This window comes from Arctopsyche grandis, chromosome 5 (genome assembly GCF_051622035.1).
Source record: "Arctopsyche grandis isolate Sample6627 chromosome 5, ASM5162203v2, whole genome shotgun sequence".
NCBI classification, from domain to species: Eukaryota; Metazoa; Arthropoda; class Insecta; order Trichoptera; family Hydropsychidae; genus Arctopsyche; species Arctopsyche grandis.
The window spans coordinates 20610431-20628295 of NC_135359.1; the positions used below are offsets into that span (position 1 = coordinate 20610431).

A 17865-nucleotide genomic window follows, 5' to 3' on the forward strand; every position below is an offset into this window, starting at 1 on the left:
AATAGGTGGTGCTCGCCGTCCTACTGATATTTTAGAATATGCTCTAGGGTACAAAAAGGTTAGGAAGCCAGTAAGTAGAGGATAGTATCCAAACTCTCTCATATATAGGTACATACATATATGTGGATAACGAAAGAATTTACTTTGAACTCTTTCAATTTTTAGAGTGTTTAGACTCCATATTATGTTTCGACTCAGACTTTTCGACTTTTCTTGCCAACATATGAAATTGTTAGTGAAAAAAACAATAACGATTTTCAAAATATAAAACAAAGGAATTGAAAAAATCGTTTTCAAGCTAAGAAGAGGTATGTAAAAATTGACATGTAACCTAATTTATTGAATTATTGAAATAAAAAGTAAGTAAATTTGTACACAAACGAATCAATTTAATAAAAAAATATTAATAGTATGCTCACCTTCAATGCTCTATCTAGCAATATTTTCAAACTACAATCAAACAAAAGACAAAAAGCTTGCTTCATTTGTTTGAAATATTATCAAAATAATTTTTTGACATGTTAACTGAATTTTAAATGGAATTATGTACATATATCTTAGAAAAATAATTGCTTCTACTAAATCTTATCGAAGCGTTTATAGAAGCTATCAAATCAGATTTAATTATTTCAAGTATGGAAAACAAACATTACTGAAACTTGCGTCGGAGGATTAATAAAAAAGTCAGTCGGTTAAATTTTTACGATTCCGCTTGAAATGTAACGACTTTGTGACTACAAATCCGATTATGAGTCCACAGCCCTGGCTATAATGGAAAAACATATATAGTAAAATATTGAAACAGCGATTGAATTAATAACACTTTTATTTTCGGATATGTATCTCGTTTTACATTATGTATTATTTTTTTTAATAGTACTACACATTTTTCAGGACAGTATGATACATTTCACGGCATGAAAGTTCATTATAAATGTATAAAAAAAAACTTAACATTAGTATCTATACAGGAAATAAATAAATAATTTGCATATTGTATTTTTCCTATGAACGTTATTTTTCGTAAGAGATATGATTCCATTTGGAAAACACTAAATAAACTAAAATGTAGATCAAAATTTTACAGTTTGATTGCGTAATATCAGACTTTACACTATTATCAGAACGATTAAATGCTTTTTGTTTAAAATAAATACTGAGATATACATACATATATATGTTTACATATATACTTCATAGTAGGAAACAACTTTATGTACACATATATAACAATAATATTATGCTAACAAAGGAATAATACATACATATACATATGTATAATAAAAGCAGTATCGATTTACAAAATATATGTTTATGTTTTACACTTTTATATTAAACATAAATTAAATATGAATCAGAACATACTTCTAATTCCGAATTTAATATATAAATACACATAAAACGAAGAGTTTAATACGTTCGCTTCGTATTATAATCGACTAGATCTATATTATACCTTAATACAGTCTTCTGTACAATATACTTCGTGGATCGTCAGTGAAAATTTATTTTCTATCATAGTCAATATTATTTTCAATTGGCAATTTTTAATTATTACAAAGTAACGAAAGCCTCACAATTATTTATAGACAACATGACACGTATTTACACTTGTCTAATAGTTAAATTAAAATAAAGATTAATTTACTCACAACGCTATATGTATATACTTGTCATTAAATACAGCTCTAAAGAATACATTAATTTACAACATTATCAATATATTATAAAACTTCTAAGTTTTCATTCATACTTTTCAATTTTCTAACCAATATCACGAATTCTTAATTATTGCTTAATTTTAAACCTATTTCAGCACTAGAGTATGAATGACTGATCACAAGTTTCTTTTACTTTATTTTCACTTAACAACATTCAAAATGACTAACAATTTTCATACACTATCATTAACTATTATGTTTTTAGATAAATATAATATACATGTATGTAGACATCGCTTGCAAATATCGTACGAGAATATTTTTTTAAAAATAATCAGAAAATCGTTGATCAGAAAATTCTCAATTTACTTGTCTTACTTGACCTCGTTCGATAATATGGCACAGGTATTCCTTTAAAACAATTCACCAGCATTATTTGCAAACGACACATACATATGATTCATAATGTATGAAACAAAATAAAATTTATGTTTATCTGGAATAAAATAGTTTCACGTGAAAAGTTATACAATTCGACTTTTACTATAACTATTATATAATGATAAATAATCGCTAATGTGTTATTTAATTGCACATAAAAAGATAAATCCATTGCTGTAAACAATACGTTAAACTTTTGTGCATCCCCTGTAATAATTTAGCATTCATACATCACAACAACAGGATCAATTATCATCGTATATTTATAATGTTTCATTTACTATCATTTAAAAATTACATTTTCGTTATGGGACTTCCGGTTACATATCCAGATCCTACAGTAAGTTGACTATGATTTGAACCAGAGTTTGTCATTTGACTATTAATTGTGTGACCTGGACGTTTATCTATAAAAAAAAAAACAATTATTTTATTTTTATATATGCATGTACATTAAAGAATAATAAAAAAATAAAAAAAAAACGGTGAAAAAGTCATCCACTAACCAGTATGGCATTTATTCCCCTTCTTTTCATTGGAAGACGTATAACTTTTCCTCTCCGAGCTCTTCGACCTTGATCGATGACTCTTAGCACTACCTCGGCTTCCTTTACCAGAGCCAAATCCAGGACTTCTTCCCCTACCACTTCCATTGTTATTTCTACCATTTATAATATCATTATTTTCGAAATAACTAGAATCAGTAGAGTAATCGGGACTGTACGGCCTTCGCTGAGTGTGACTCGGCGAACGACCGGCCTTATTATTGAAAGCGTTGGGATTTTGAGTTCCAGCATTCTGGATAGGATGCATCTTTGGACCGCTTTGTACGTTTATTTCTTGGGTTGGAAATTGATCAGCTTTGTATGGCGCAACTGGAGTTTGATTCTGCTGCGAGCATGCTTCCGGCGACGGACAAGGATACTACACATAAAAAAAAAACAGCGATGATATAATGAACAAGTCAAATTTCAGATTCAAACACATATTCGTATTGAATAATCACCTGATCGCCACCACAGCTACTAGTAATATCACTTCCAGAACAACTGCAATCGCATTCATTATAACTGAAACAGTTAGTTTCACTCTCCCCGCCGAGATTTGATGACGTGCAATCCTAATAAAAAAAGGTTTGCTTTTAGTATGCTAGTTCAAATATAATCATACATATATTAGTTGTAGTCAAAATTTTACTTGTGATATGCAATCCTGCGGTTCCATTATATCTTGGTATTCAATATCTTCTTGACAGTGATTGTTCGGCATTGGATAATTCTGATTTGGATGGTGTCTATACATTATTTCATCGGGCAATTGTTGCTTGGAATGTATTTGACCGTGCGGTAGACAACCGGTCGCTTGAAAATTATGCGGGAATGAAGGTATCTGAAAAGTATGACATTTATTCAAGTAATTAATTTTAATTTTAATGCAAATATCATTGTTTAACAATTGCGAATGTAATTACAGGAGGCGGCTGCCCAGATGGAGGATTAAAACGACAGTTAAACTGTTGATTGTCTCCTTGATTATCCAACACTTGTTCCATAATTTGCTTTTTATTAGCCGATGGCGATGAAGGAATAGGATTTGACCTAATATTTATATTTCCGGCTTGATTTGTTGGTTGATTGTTTTGTTCATTTCTCATACTGAAATTAAATACGGTAATAATTAAATTAATGTATAACAAAATAAAAAAACAAGTTAATATAACTAATATTAAGTGAAAACCAGAAATTAAGTACAAAATATGCCTACCGATAGTCTCCGCAACTGCCGTAAGGTTGCTCAGGTGGCGAAGGAAGAATATCCCTCAAATTGATTCCACAATTTCTACTGTCCTTTCTATATCCATCTTGTGCATGACTGGTTTTCGTGTTGCCTTCCATTACAGAACTATCAGAGTAATGATTAGCAAAGTTCCCATGGTGAGTGTTGGTCTTATTAGGATAATATCCCCTATTTTCTAAATTCGGATTGCTAAAATTAGATCTGCCATGAGGCTCATGAGTTGTCATGCCCCTTGGCATGTCCAAATTGGGGTGCGACACAAAATTTCCCAAATTAGGATTGCCGCAACCGTTGTAATTGACTTGTGCCGACCTTTCATAGCAATTGTTGTCGCGTGTGATGAAATTATCCCTTTCAGAATTGGAATACTCCCCACCAGAATGAGGAATATCGGCATAGTTTCCCGAATTCGACGAATTGTACGATCCGGTATTCTGCTGTATAAAAGTTCCTCTCTCGTTCGGATCTTGGCATGGATACTGCTGTCGTCGACAGTGTGACATTTTATTATTTTCGAACGGGAGCGATGACGGTTGAATCAAATGATCCGAATATGGATTCAACGGTATCCTTTCATGATACGGAGGACCGTTGATCTGGTTGCGATTCTGAAAATTGTGAATAAATAAATTACAACATCGTTTTTTCAATATAAATAAATGCAAAATAAATTCTGACAAAGACCCTTAAGCTAAGCAGGTTTGTATTGTACTGAGAGGACTTGAACTAAGTAGGAGTAGGAGCAAATGTTTTGAAACACCGCCTACAATAGTTGCAAGGACTCCGATGAAAGCAATGAAGCGATAAATATTATATGGTTTAATATGAGTATGATATTTATTACCATCGGTATGAGATGATGTGTGGTATGCTGGTGTGAGGAAATAAGGAGTTCATTGTCAGTGTATTCTGATGAAGATGGACTCACTGTGGACTTGACACATGAATCGTCAGAGTTCATTGCATCCTAGTAGAAGAAATAAATAAAATGTTGCAATACGTACACAACGAAATGAACCAAGTAAACAAACAACAGGGATAGCAAAAAGTACAAAATGATAAAATATTGAAGACATTGACACAAGGAATAAAAAAATAAATTATAATAAAAACACACATAAGAACGACGTAATGGATGATTGTGCAGATGAACTCTGTAGTGTGATTGTAGGTTTTTTTTTTTTTTTTAAGTTATCTTTTCATTCTTTCGCAATACTTACCAGTGATCTGGGACCTTGGTTTGGCACGCATAAAGCAGTTGTGGCATACGGTTCAGGAGGAGCTGTTTTGTTGATAAGATTTCCACCGGCGTTGTTCCCTTGATAGAAAGTGCTCAGATTGACTTCGGCGTATTCTGAATTGGTTCCATCGCCAGTCGGGTGTTGCAACCCTGGTGAATTATATGAATAAATAAATAAACATGAATTTGAAATGATTTTGCAACGAAAAATGTATACACAACATACCTAGAGCTCCTTGTAAGAGCTTGGTTTGACAGTCCTTGTCGTCTATTCTACTTGGAGTGCTGTCCCTTGTTCGCCAGCCCCGTTCTAACCACAAAGATGAATCTTTATTTAAAGCACATATTTCTGATGCTGTTACAACTGGGACTAAATATACAAAAGACTCGTTAATAATCATGTCCTCTTTTAAATTATGTAAAATAAAATCAATATAAGTATACCATTGAAATGTCCGAGTTGCTTATCGGTGGTTCGTCGCTTCTTGAAGTAGACTATAGCCATCACGATGGCGAAAGCTATAAGCACCACGCACAAGCAGAGGGTCACAAACCAAGGTTCTTTCACGACCTGCGTCACTGATCCATTCGGAGACGGACCCGTCCTATTAATCAAACAAACAAAAAAAATACTATACATATCTGACATCAAATATTAATCATTCAAAATAAATGTTTATACTGACTTGATTAGTTGGTTGATTGTGTAGTTCGGGTCCATAAGTAAAGTAGTCGGTGCACTGAACGGTCCTGCACCTTTGGAAGTAGCTGCAGCAACACGTGCAGCGTATTTATTACCACTGGTCAAATTATTTATGACTACTGATGTAGTTGTAGCGTTTAATGTCATCTGTGCCAAAATTTTTCCAGTCTCGTTTGCCTTAATTTGTATCTAAAAAGAAAAAAATAATATATTTTAGTACATATGTACTTTGACTTAAATTAAGGCATGTTTGAAAATGAAACAATTGTATGAGATAATAAGCTCAAAATGATTTAGTTCAGAGATTGTAGTTAGCATTCCGAGGACGAAATTAATGAAATAACAGTATTGTTATAAACACGGATGTTTAATATAACGTGCGGGAAGAAAGTAAAGTAGTAGCCACCAACTTGATCGAATCGGTTTAAATCGCAGGATAGCAACCCAAAATCGACCATGTCGTAGAGCCTTTACAGAATCAAAGAATATAATTTTATTTTCATAATTACCTTGTAGCCCAGAATTAAGCCATTTTGATGTTCCAAAGGCGGCGGAGACCATCTGACAAAAGCGGATGTATTATTGATCATACCGAGGTTGACTTTATCTGGTGGAGCTGACGGTACTGTAAAAAGAAAGAAAATATTTGTAAATGCAATTTTTACGTCATAAATAATTAAACAATAGGTAACTAAGGGTTTGTTTATTATTTGTTGGAATATCAAAATTATTCGTATAGGGATATAATAGAGTTCTAGAAAGAAATATGAAAATTTTACATTTTGATGTTATTATTCTTGGTAACACAATTTCAGGTATGGTGTGTGAATATAGGACAAAATTTATTGACAACTTTTTATCGACGAAAAATTTTTTCATAGGAATATTTGCTGAAAAGTATTTGAAGGAAAGGCTCGGTAATTCAATTGACATTCTTTTGCTCGACCACATATCTTGTCATGAAAAATCATTGAAAATCAATAAAAAAAGAGCTGATACAAACGTTCAGCTAAATGGATTTTGTTGTCAAGATGGAGTGAATACTTTGGTATTGTATATTAAATTTGACGATATTTGACGTTTACGTATTTGAAATTCCACTTAAATTCAATTCTATGTAAAGTTTGTCTTTGATTCAATTATTTCAGGAAAATTATTCGTTTATTAGAAAATTTGGATATCTTATGAATCTTCCGATGATAGCAAATAAATATGACCCAATGTGTCAATGTATAAATAATAAAATTGACAGTATATTCAATCTATATGCAAACAAGGATAGTCTGTATTCAATTGAGAGTCTTTTTAACAAGTTTGCAACATTTCTTTATATTAACAGCTTTTTTTTAAACATATTTAATCATTTTTAAATACAAGAAGTAATTTATAGAATAGAATTTCATCAATGGTTGTCGCAATTGGATGATTTAGAAAATGAAGTAAATTTCAAAGAAAGTAAAAATCACCAAATTTTACTAAACCAGCTAGATAGCACATCTGCTATGGAACATCTGAAGAATTACATATTTACTTATTGCGGTAGAAAAGTTGCATCTGAATTAGTGAAAGAAGAATGTGGGATGGATGCCAGTGAAGTAATTAATATTTTGTTGTTTCCTCTTTAAAATTAAAATAATTATAATTCTTATAAGTGAGCGTGTGGAGATTTCTCTTTTACATTATATACAAACGAGAAGATGGAACAAAATCGAATTGCGAGGCTATAAAAAAGATGAAAAATGCATAGCAGCTGAAATCATCAGCATTGACAAAACGATAGATGGAATAATATTGAAAACTCAATCGAAAGACGTTGAATATCAGTGTAATATGTTATTGATGGCATTACCTGTTTACAAAGTGAAAGGTATATCAAATAAATTAAGCTAATATAAACCATGTAAAAAAGTTTGCTAAAAATAAGAACCATTTAATCACTTTCAATAATTGATAAAAAAATCTGTAAATAATGACGATTTTAGAAATTTATATTGATTCAACTCTCATGTCTGATAAAGAAAGGATGGTTATATCGAGCATGCATCACCATCTGTTGAAAAAAGTTACCATAAGCTATGCGAAATGTTTTTGGCACGGCAAAGACTTTACGACTTTAACGACTTTAGACGAACCATTGTGGTATAATTTTTTAATAATCCATGTAATATGGTTATTCGTATAATGTTTATCAATATTATATCAAAATTTTAGGAACATTAAGGTGGGATCTAATTTAAGAAGATCAAAAACATTACATAAGTATGTCTTTCAACAGCCTTGCATTACAGGATATTACAGGATAAATTATAATGGTAAGATAATTCCGTTAGTGGTCATAATAAAACAGAATGTATTATATAAAAATAAAATATTTAGAAGTTGGGGATGAAAAATCTAAGCAAGATAAAATAATTGAACAATTAAAGAGAATTTTTGGGGAAGAATCGAAGAATTTCATTCAATTTACAGAAGAATGGGTTGCAGGCGCTGATATACCGAAATTGGGGCATTTTCATGGTATTTCAAATACTTTTGTACGACATAATATATTTTTGCAATCATTAAAAATGCCGTCTAATTCCAGATTTATTAAAAATGTTAAATAGCAATAGTGAATTAGGAAAAATCGAATGGAGTGCATTAGATTTATACAATGGGTGTGATTTAGAATCATCTCTACGAGCTGGATATCTGAGTGTATTCAACACAATGTATGCTCTAAGACCACAAGTAAATAAAATATTTTATTACATTTCACATATTATATCACAAATATCAAAGAAATGTTGCAGATAATTTATAAATACAATGTTTCAGGCAATAAGCATCAACGATATTTTCATGATATATCCACCGAGAGTCCTTCGAGGATTTACAATAGCCAGATTTATTCGAAGCATCAATTTAAAAATGTTAATCAAAATTTGGATGCTATCATCTTATGCTTTTCTAGCATATAAAATTATCAAATTTCTTATAGACATGTTTAAGTAATAGTTTAATATTGTTTATATTTAAATAAAACCTACCATCTTCTATTGTTTTTCCAATTTTGGCATTGGAAGGCTTCCCTTGAAGCATTTTATAATACGGAACTAAGAATATGTCATATTTGGTATTGGGTCTCAAGTTTTGAAGTAGAAAACTAGTTGAGCCACCATTTCTTGCAGATACAACGGAATATTCTTCGCTCGCATTCAAGGGACTGCCTGTAATCTTCGGTGGTTTTTCAGTCTCACTCTGGACCTCAATTCTACTTGTATGCCTCTGTTTTATTACTTCTATTTCATTCGGAAGCTCCTTATATCTAATATAAGTGCCTTCTAAGTATTCGTCATAATCAATCAACAACTGAAACATATAATAAACATTAATAAATTATATATTTTTAGTTATGATACATTTTTATTGTAGTATACTCACATCCCAAATCACTTTTAAAGATGTAGAACTTAACGGTATGACTTGTTTCAACGATAGTACATCGGAATCGAGGAATTTCCTTGCTTCGACGAGTTCGAATTGTGTAATCGGTTGAATATCTTTCTGCCAGGTTAGTACGGGTTCGGTCATGTCGCTCGGGGCTGATGCTCCATATTGATTCCAAGCTCTCAAAACAAAGCGATAGAGCGTTTCAGGTTGTAAACCCGTCACCTAAGAATGTTCAATTTGTTAGTTTCAGTTAGATAGTTGACGTTAACATATGTAGTTAAATATGTATGTGTGTTATAAATACCGTATATGCTTCCTCAAGTATTCCTTTGCTTGCAACGATCCAACCAGTTTGCAAAGTTGAACTAAAGTATTCAACAGAGTAACTGAAAACAAGATACATATGTAGATTGAGGATTCAAACACAGACATATCAAAATGTATTGATATTTTAAAGATTCAACTTGGAATGTATGTATGTATGTAATATTTACCTGAGAACGCTTGGATGCTTTTGCCAAGTAAGTGTGACACTATGAGCTGAAAAATTATGAGGAGTTGGTCTCGGAGGACGAGGAGGAAATAGTGCTGCGGAAGGAGCTCTTTTAGGAATAGTTCCGACTCCACCTCGTACAACATCAAGCCTAGCTTGAACGGTAGCACTACCACTTGAAGATTGCACCGTACAAACATAAACACCAGAATCACTTGTGTGCAAATCTAAAATGATATAAAAAGATTAATACAATATTGAAAATAGTCATAGTTTCTTCAAACTAAATAGAAATAGATGTACCGTCGATGAATAGAGAACCATTGACAGCTATTGTTATCCGTCTATCTAAATCCCCATCAGGTCCTAGTCTAGCACCTTGTTGACTCGCTTCATAATTGATATCGACACCATCTTTAGTCCATTTGGTCGATGATGCACCGATAGATGTGCACGTCATTTGAGCATTGCTTTTCAAAGGTAATGTTTGGTTGGATGGACCGAACTGCACTATCGGTGGAGGTGCATCTTCTTTGGTCAATACCTAAAATATACGTTTATTACCACATTTTCTCATAATTGTATTATATTATATAATATTTAATATGATATATAATGTTATAGTATAGTTACATGTAGTGTTATTCTATGAGATGCACTTCCGGCTGCATTGACGGCAGAACATGTTAGAAAACCTTCGTGTGATCTCCTCGCTGCTGATATGCGAAGTGTACCATCAGCTATTACTGAAAGACTTCCTCCAGGGCTTTGACCAGGAAACATCAAATCCTGAAATGTAATAATAATAATAATAATAATATAGTATGATGTTGTCTTTTGGGGAGAGTTGTGCATAGAAATGTCGTTTTTCTCTTTCAGAGCAATGATAAAATCCGACGTATCATTAATCATAGCAAGCAGAGAGAAGGGAAATATGAAAAATCGGAAAATGACAAAGATATAAATGAGGGTGATTTTATTGAAAAAGAAACTATCATGCCTTCAAGGATGGATAGGAAACTGAGTATCGTTTGAATATTTTATATTATGTATAATATATTGAGTGACTGTTTACGAATTTGATACTTGTTTATACTTTTACTGTTATTTATACTTTTAAATTATTATGCCAAGATGGTCACGAACTTATATCGCAATAGCCTGCAGTATAGATCGGTGGTTGCGTTAATGCTTACCACCGAGAGGTTCCCGGGTTCGAGCCCTGGGTTGACCTCGATTGAAAAGAATTTATTCCGAGTATATTATTAGTCGATCGTTTCTTATTACATAGATCTTGACAATTTATCTGATTTCATTGTTGAAACGGTCCTTCATCAAATTGGCAAAACCATCCTGCCTAATATGCGAAGAAGATTGTAAATTTAAAATCTATAAAATGTATCTACATATATACATGTGTATGTACAAGTTTAATACTATAGATGCCACTCAGGAGCAACTCGCAATGATAAAAAATGTCTGTAAATTTGTACATTTATGTATGTGAAAAATAACCATCCGGGTTTATTATGCTTACGAATATGAATTTGTAATTGAAATTAGCGGAATATAATATTTGCATGGCTATAAATATTATACGTAAACAATTAGTAGCTAATCATATTTGATACCGTGTAGAATGGTAACGAAGAGAACGAAAACAATTCAAATAAACAAGTGGCACGTTTATTTTATATCAATATTGAGACAATAATTATATATACTGAGATATATAAAATGGAATAAAATCATAAATACATTGAGTTTTATATACAAAATGTTTTACGAAGGATAGAATCAAAAATTTTAGGTAGAAGTGATGACGATGAAAGCAAAGATATTCAACGTACTGAATATTTGCAACTAAAGTACTATTCATACTATCCAGCATTGCAAAGCAACAGCCCGGCACAATAATGCACGGAAAAGACTACTTATTTTTATATTATACAGCAGCGCACGTTGAGAACTTTCACTAGTACGGGTGCACTCGCTACGATGACGTCACGTCAAGCGTGAACATTTCCACAGTGGCCAAAATAAAATCAGTTCTGCTCGATACATTTCGGTAACATCGGAGATCGTGTCGGTTGCTGCTGTTTAGGATACGCCACGTACACATATGAATGTGTTCATATATGTATAATGTATCAAAGAATACTATTCGTCCTGTTGTTTACGTACAGTTGTCGGTCTATGCTGTGTCAGTATGAATATATTGGCATATCAATTTTGCCATAAGTATCGGCACTACTATACATACACACCGTTGATCAAGAAAAGTGTACTTTGTATCTTCTTATTTTTAAAACTAGGAGCTAACTACTACTTATTATCTACTAGTTGTTTTACCTGGCTTCGCTCAGTATTTGAAATATAAACAGCTTAAACATAGCGAATCTAATAGTAAATATTCATTTGTTTTTTTTATTAAATTTATTTGAATCGGAAAAAATATAGATAATCGAATCGTCATCATAGAAACTTTGTTTTGTTTTCGAAGTTCCCAACCAAAAATACTTACAAACATACAAACAAAGTCTCTTTCGAAATTATATATTAGATTATTTACTACTTCTACTACTTATTACTAGAGCCCGGAATCTGAAGGGGCTGTTTATTGTTCAAAGATTGTAAATGCATTGTTAAAGGTTTGCCGAACCTTTTTTACAAAGGATTTACAACAATGGAACAAAAGGCGGCACGTTTCCGGCCCCTTCAGATTCCGACCTCTACTTATTACCTATTACTTACTACTACTACAACTTACTACTTATTTTTAAAACTAGAAGAAAAGTTTCATTTGCTAAGCCTTTTATGTATTTAAAATAATCAAAAAGGCATTGAGACGACAGTATTCTGTCATCAAAAACTACCCTGTGTATTGAAAAAATAAATGGAAACGTTGGGCAAGTGGTCTCTTAATTAATGTTTTCCGCTGTCAAATCTGAGAAAAGCCCCAGCAGCGTTAAATTTCCTTCGGCGCTAGATGCAGAAAAGTGAGGCACAAGAAGGGGGACGACAATTTCGAAGCTTTTCATCGCTTTTCCTCGCGGAAATTCTAGTCGCTTTCCACCTCCTTTTGTAGCACCCCCTCGCTGTCTGCGCGAGGGGAGAAAAAAATCTTTTGTTGCGGAACGAAGAGCGAAAATTTCGACAGAAAAGCAACTTAAATTGGGCTCGGAGGCAACGGCGCATAATTATGCGTATTAATGAATAATTAATGCGATTCCACGACCATAGCGGCGACAATTAATTGGACAACACTTGATCGAGTCTACACAGCGAGAGCGAACCAAATCCAAAAGTTTTAAACCGATAAAATATTCGAGAGTCAGTACCAGCGCCACTCCAGATAGACTAACAATAAGTGCACTTCAGATTCCACACAAAAAAGAGAAGTATTATGCTCTTATAAATATATTTATCTTGTACTGGCATAACTTTGTTTGCATTTCAGAGGGCATTGCAAAAGGAAAGTCTGAGAAAACCTTTGAAATCGGCCGGAGAGGACATACATCACCGTTGAGCTCGAGATGTTTGTCCAATTTGCTAATGACGGTGGATTTTCCCATTTCGTCTCGGAAAAAACTTTTCAAGCGAGAGAATTTTCAGGCTTTCAGTCGCGACAGTATCGATCCTAGAGGATGATGCCGGGGCGCCTCACCAGCAATGTTGACTGAATACGAATTGCTTTTTTAGATGAAAATAAAGCCTTCAGACCTCATTTTCACGCGAGTACACGTGTAACAGACACTAAATGAAATATTCACCCAAATGTGACAGAAATTTCAACAGAATTTTTATTACACTTAAGTCGTCCGTGGAAGCTTTTAAAAATTTATTTGAAAAAATAACTCGATTCATTAAGCAAGCGCTTATCAAAATATGTTTTTCGTTTTAGATCAAACAAGATAGGAAAGTTTTCAAAGTCTACATAGTTACCAAAATGAGAAAGTCGCATGGATGGTGACCTTATCTCGTCACGTAGACGATTTCGATTCAAAGCGCAAAAATTGTTCAACCAAAATAATTTAAGACGATATTATGGCTTTATATGTATATGATCAAGTTTTAATTCAAATTAGTATACATAAAGATAATAACTCATAAGACAGTATGCCAAGACGATCACGTTTTAATCACAATGTAATAACACCAAATGTATTTATAGCACTTTTCAGTATGTACTTGATTTCAAGTCTTGCCAATTTATATGTCAATTAACATTTTTAAGAAAGAGCAATATACATATATAAGTATGTACGTACAATATATGTATATTTTATTTACTTACATAAATCTTCTAGAGTAAAGATCCGAAGCAAATTAAAAGTTATCTATTTATATGCACTTAATACGGCGCATCTCTATGAAGATTAGACATTAATTTAAATAGCAATCGTTAGGATTATTTTGAATATTTTTAGGCACATTAAAGAAAATATTTGTTCGATAATAATAATTAGATATTATCATTTCCAGTCATTCACAATCCACTGCTGGACGAAGGCCTCTCCAACACGCTTCCATTTTTTTTGTTTTGCGCAACTTTCACCCATCTCACCCCAAACATTTTTCTAATTTATCCACTTAAGGCCGGGCCGCACCGTGCAACTTTGTCGGCCGACTAGTTGCGCGACACGAAAAAATGAATGGAAATGTGTGCGACAAGCAAGTTGACGGGTGTGGCATGTCCCATCTACCTGCATGCATTGGTCTGGTCGCCCTCAACCAAGTCGCTCGCAAGTCGCACGGTGCGGCCCGGCCCTTACATATGTTCCTTGCAGCTTCCTAATACCCTTTTACATTATCTTGGGTACCATTTAAGCCCTTCTTTTGTCCATCTTCTGTGACCCGCCTATTGCCATTTCAATCTCTTCACTCTCTCCACGATATGAACTACCCATATCATACTTCTCACCCACACATTCCGTTTTCTATCTCTCCTCATTATGCCAAGCGTTTCATACTTCTTTCAGAAATCTAATATACTATATTTCTGTACATATTTAGTTTAGAATAAAAATTACATTGGGTAGCCAAATCATACAATGAAAATTACTCACTTGAGCTCCTTCTCTTGACCAGTACAGTTGAGGACTAGGAGTACCGATAGCAGTGCACGGTAAATCAACTGGTTCACCTTCCCAAACGGTCAGATCTGAAGCTACCTTCGTCCAGGTGGGTCGAGCTGAAAACAAACATAAGAAATACTGATTAAAATTTTCATATACATATATATGTACATATGTATAGATTGCATGAACCAAGACTCAACAAATCGAACTCTCCTCCACGAGATTCGAATCCGATACCATATTTCAGACTTTCAGGCGTCAGGGATTAATTGGTAAAAGCTGAATCGAAACGGAATCGTCGAATGGGAAACGGCAGCTTTTTTGCCCCGATAAATAAAACTGGTCGTGTGTACGTATGGATTATGGCCGAGCAATAAAACCGTCAAACCGTATAAATTAATTAAACCAGGGAGGGTGCGGAGGGAGGGGAAGAAGATTTAGCGGATTTTTCCCATTTCTGGAATACGTCCAGTGAATGGGGATTTTACAAAGCGAGCATGCAAACCTACACACGTATGTATGTATGTATGTATCTTCGATTCGTTAAGACAGACGCGTTCTACATACTGTATTATAAAATAATACAGAATGTATTGTATTTGTGTTTATAATTTAATTGAGCGAAATTCGCAAACAATAAATAGGAATTATTTACGTTGCCGAATTAGCAATGCAAATCGCACGAAGGGACCAAAACAGACTCAACAGAATTGTATATTGCATTATTTTGGTTCGTACAAAATAAATTGTCTGATAGTCAATATATGGAGCACCTTATACAAGTAAAATAATAATTAAAACGCCCGCACTTTTGAATTAAACCCACACCAAAATACTTCAGAAAGGTTGCACATACGAGCTATAAAAATGCATTTATATTTTTATATGCATTTCAATACAATAAAAAAGCGTTGTTATGGGTACATATTAATTCAGCTACTGTTATTTTTATATGTTAATTAATGTATTTCTTGTATGTAATATGTAAATAAGCCAAAAGAAAATTTATAAAACTTAATAACATCAAACTATATGTATATTATAAAAAATGTAGTCTAAATCTTCGTCACGTATGTACATACAGTAGAAGTAAAACTTATTTTTCAATGAGTATAAGAAGAAGACGTCTCGACCTTGAAAGTTTACTGGCAACGTTACAAGAGAATTTTAACTTAAAAAAAGATCCATAAAGTTAATGCAAAAAAAAATTTGCACCTGACTATGCACCCAACTACGCTTAGACCTAGTGGCCTAAGCGTAGTTGCCCGTAGTCGCTCTTGGTCTCTCAACTCAGGCGACCAAAAGCGACCAAGAATATAGTCCCATGTATTCATATCTTTTTGCTATCGACTAATCACCAAGTGTGGCATCGATCAATACAACGATATACATTTTGAGGATTCATGCTGGTCACTCAAGCAATAAAATCACCGTGACCAGACATTCTGGAAACCGAATTTCTGGTCGAATTCTGGAAACCGAATTCAACTGGTTGGGTGATTTTATTGCTAAGGCAACCAGTGAGTTGTTCGGTATGGCATGCTTCATACAACTACATACATTACATCTGGTTGCGCAACAAAGTCGACGACCAAGTTGCTCGCCCAGTGTGGCCCGGTTCTTATATGTAGATATCATCATCATCATCATTTACAGCCATTCGCCATCCACTGCTGGATGAAGGCCTCTCCAACACGCTTCCACTCGTCTCTGTTTTGCGCAACACTCATCCATCTCATTCCGCACATTTTCATAATTTCGTTCACCCATCTTCCTTGCGGTCTTCCTTTTACTCTTTTGCCTTCTCTCGGGTACCATTCAAGCACTTTTTTGTCCACCTTTCGTTCATCCTCCTAGCTACGTGACCCGCCCATTGCCATTTTAATCTATTCACTCTGTCCACTATGTCCACTACCCTTGTCATACTTCTCACCCACGTGTTCCGCTTTCTGTCTTTCCTCGTTATGCCAAGCATACAGCGTTCCATACTTCTTTGAGTGCATTGAGTATATGTAGATATTAAGTTATATAATTTGTACGAATAAAATAAACTTTATTATATTTACCATACATAAACTATGTAGTTATAGTATATATGTAGTACTGAGAGGTATTTCAGCAATAAACGGAAAACATTTGAAATGCGTAACTTTCTCCGGTAAAGTCCGGTCGCAAAAATTCCGGATGTTAATTTTCTTTGTAAATAATAAATATTTCCACAGTTTGTTTCCTCAGCGAGATAGCGGTCGTGGTTTAAAATAAATGGACAATAGATGTCACCTCGTAAAATTATATTTTTACAACGCTAGATTTATGTAGTGATTCGCAAAAGCGTAAATTTATTATATACTAGATAGGTAAAATATACATGCTTGTATGAGCATTTTGAGATTGTGGTTGGGTAGTGATAAATCATAGAAGACCTATGTACATAGAGGCGGACATACGTACATATGTATGTTATATGTAGGGTGAGGTATAAATTCACCATTATATTTGGAAAAAAAATTACGTTGGATGAAAACATCGCCAAAATCTTCCGATACAAATTTTTAATAGAAATTCATTCGACTAATTTTAAAAAGATCGAAAACATATACATACACACGAATTATAAATGTGTTCTGTGAATAAAAGAAAATGATGAATCCAAATAAAAATGTAAAAGTTGAAGTAATAATACCGGATTGACACAATAAAAGTGCACTCGGACTAGTCCATTTATTTGATCGCTAGGACGTTACACGGATGTTATTTGGACGTTGCCACGTTACGAGTAACATCCGAGCGACCCAGTCAAGGTTAACTCATATCGTGTTAACCCGGTATGAATGCTGAAAGCACAATCGGATATTAAATAGCCAGCAGTATGGCGCGGTGGTTGCGATAATGCTAAGCACCGAGAGGTCACCGGGTTCGATCCCGTGAGCTGATCTCGATTGAAAAGAACTCATTCTTATTTATATATACTATTATTATTTATATAAAGATTGGATATTTGTGACTCCAAGTAGATC

At 33.6% G+C, this 17865-nt stretch overlaps 2 protein-coding genes across 2 annotated transcripts in view; both read right to left on the reverse strand.

Moving 5' to 3' along the window:
* Positions 1 to 810: 810 nt before the first annotated feature.
* LOC143911895 (uncharacterized) lies at positions 811 to 4469 on the reverse strand. Its single transcript, XM_077430986.1, has 6 exons — positions 3867 to 4469; positions 3574 to 3757; positions 3300 to 3491; positions 3109 to 3222; positions 2609 to 3026; positions 811 to 2509 (listed from the first exon to the last, which is right to left on the reverse strand). Exons 1-6 carry the CDS (start codon positions 4400 to 4402, stop codon positions 2397 to 2399), a joined length of 1557 nt encoding a protein of 518 aa, XP_077287112.1. The 5' UTR covers positions 4403 to 4469; the 3' UTR covers positions 811 to 2396.
* LOC143912367 (roundabout homolog 2-like) overlaps positions 4459 to 17865 on the reverse strand; it is a 139221-nt gene continuing 125814 nt past the window's right edge. The window contains exons 13-27 of the mRNA XM_077431648.1: positions 14837 to 14961; positions 10401 to 10556; positions 10071 to 10311; positions 9769 to 9994; positions 9579 to 9660; positions 9266 to 9496; positions 8872 to 9193; positions 6352 to 6467; positions 5826 to 6031; positions 5584 to 5744; positions 5366 to 5509; positions 5120 to 5289; positions 4744 to 4866; positions 4612 to 4625; positions 4459 to 4507 (exon numbers count right to left, since the gene is read on the reverse strand). Of these exons, the coding sequence (XP_077287774.1) occupies positions 4459 to 4507; positions 4612 to 4625; positions 4744 to 4866; positions 5120 to 5289; positions 5366 to 5509; positions 5584 to 5744; positions 5826 to 6031; positions 6352 to 6467; positions 8872 to 9193; positions 9266 to 9496; positions 9579 to 9660; positions 9769 to 9994; positions 10071 to 10311; positions 10401 to 10556; positions 14837 to 14961 (2366 nt within the window). The remainder of the gene's footprint in view (positions 4508 to 4611; positions 4626 to 4743; positions 4867 to 5119; positions 5290 to 5365; positions 5510 to 5583; positions 5745 to 5825; positions 6032 to 6351; positions 6468 to 8871; positions 9194 to 9265; positions 9497 to 9578; positions 9661 to 9768; positions 9995 to 10070; positions 10312 to 10400; positions 10557 to 14836; positions 14962 to 17865) is intronic.

Excerpts from the sequence above, each read along its gene's own strand:
- LOC143911895 (XM_077430986.1), bottom strand. The coding sequence starts at position 4,402 with ATGTCACACTGTCGACGACAGCAGTATCCATGCCAAGATCCGAACGAG. Across the intron at positions 3,223-3,299 it reads CGCAGGATTGCATATCACAA|GATTGCACGTCATCAAATCT; the intron begins GTAAAATTTTGA and ends TTTTTTTATTAG. Across the intron at positions 3,027-3,108 it reads GTAGCTGTGGTGGCGATCAG|TATCCTTGTCCGTCGCCGGA; the intron begins GTGATTATTCAA and ends TTTTATGTGTAG.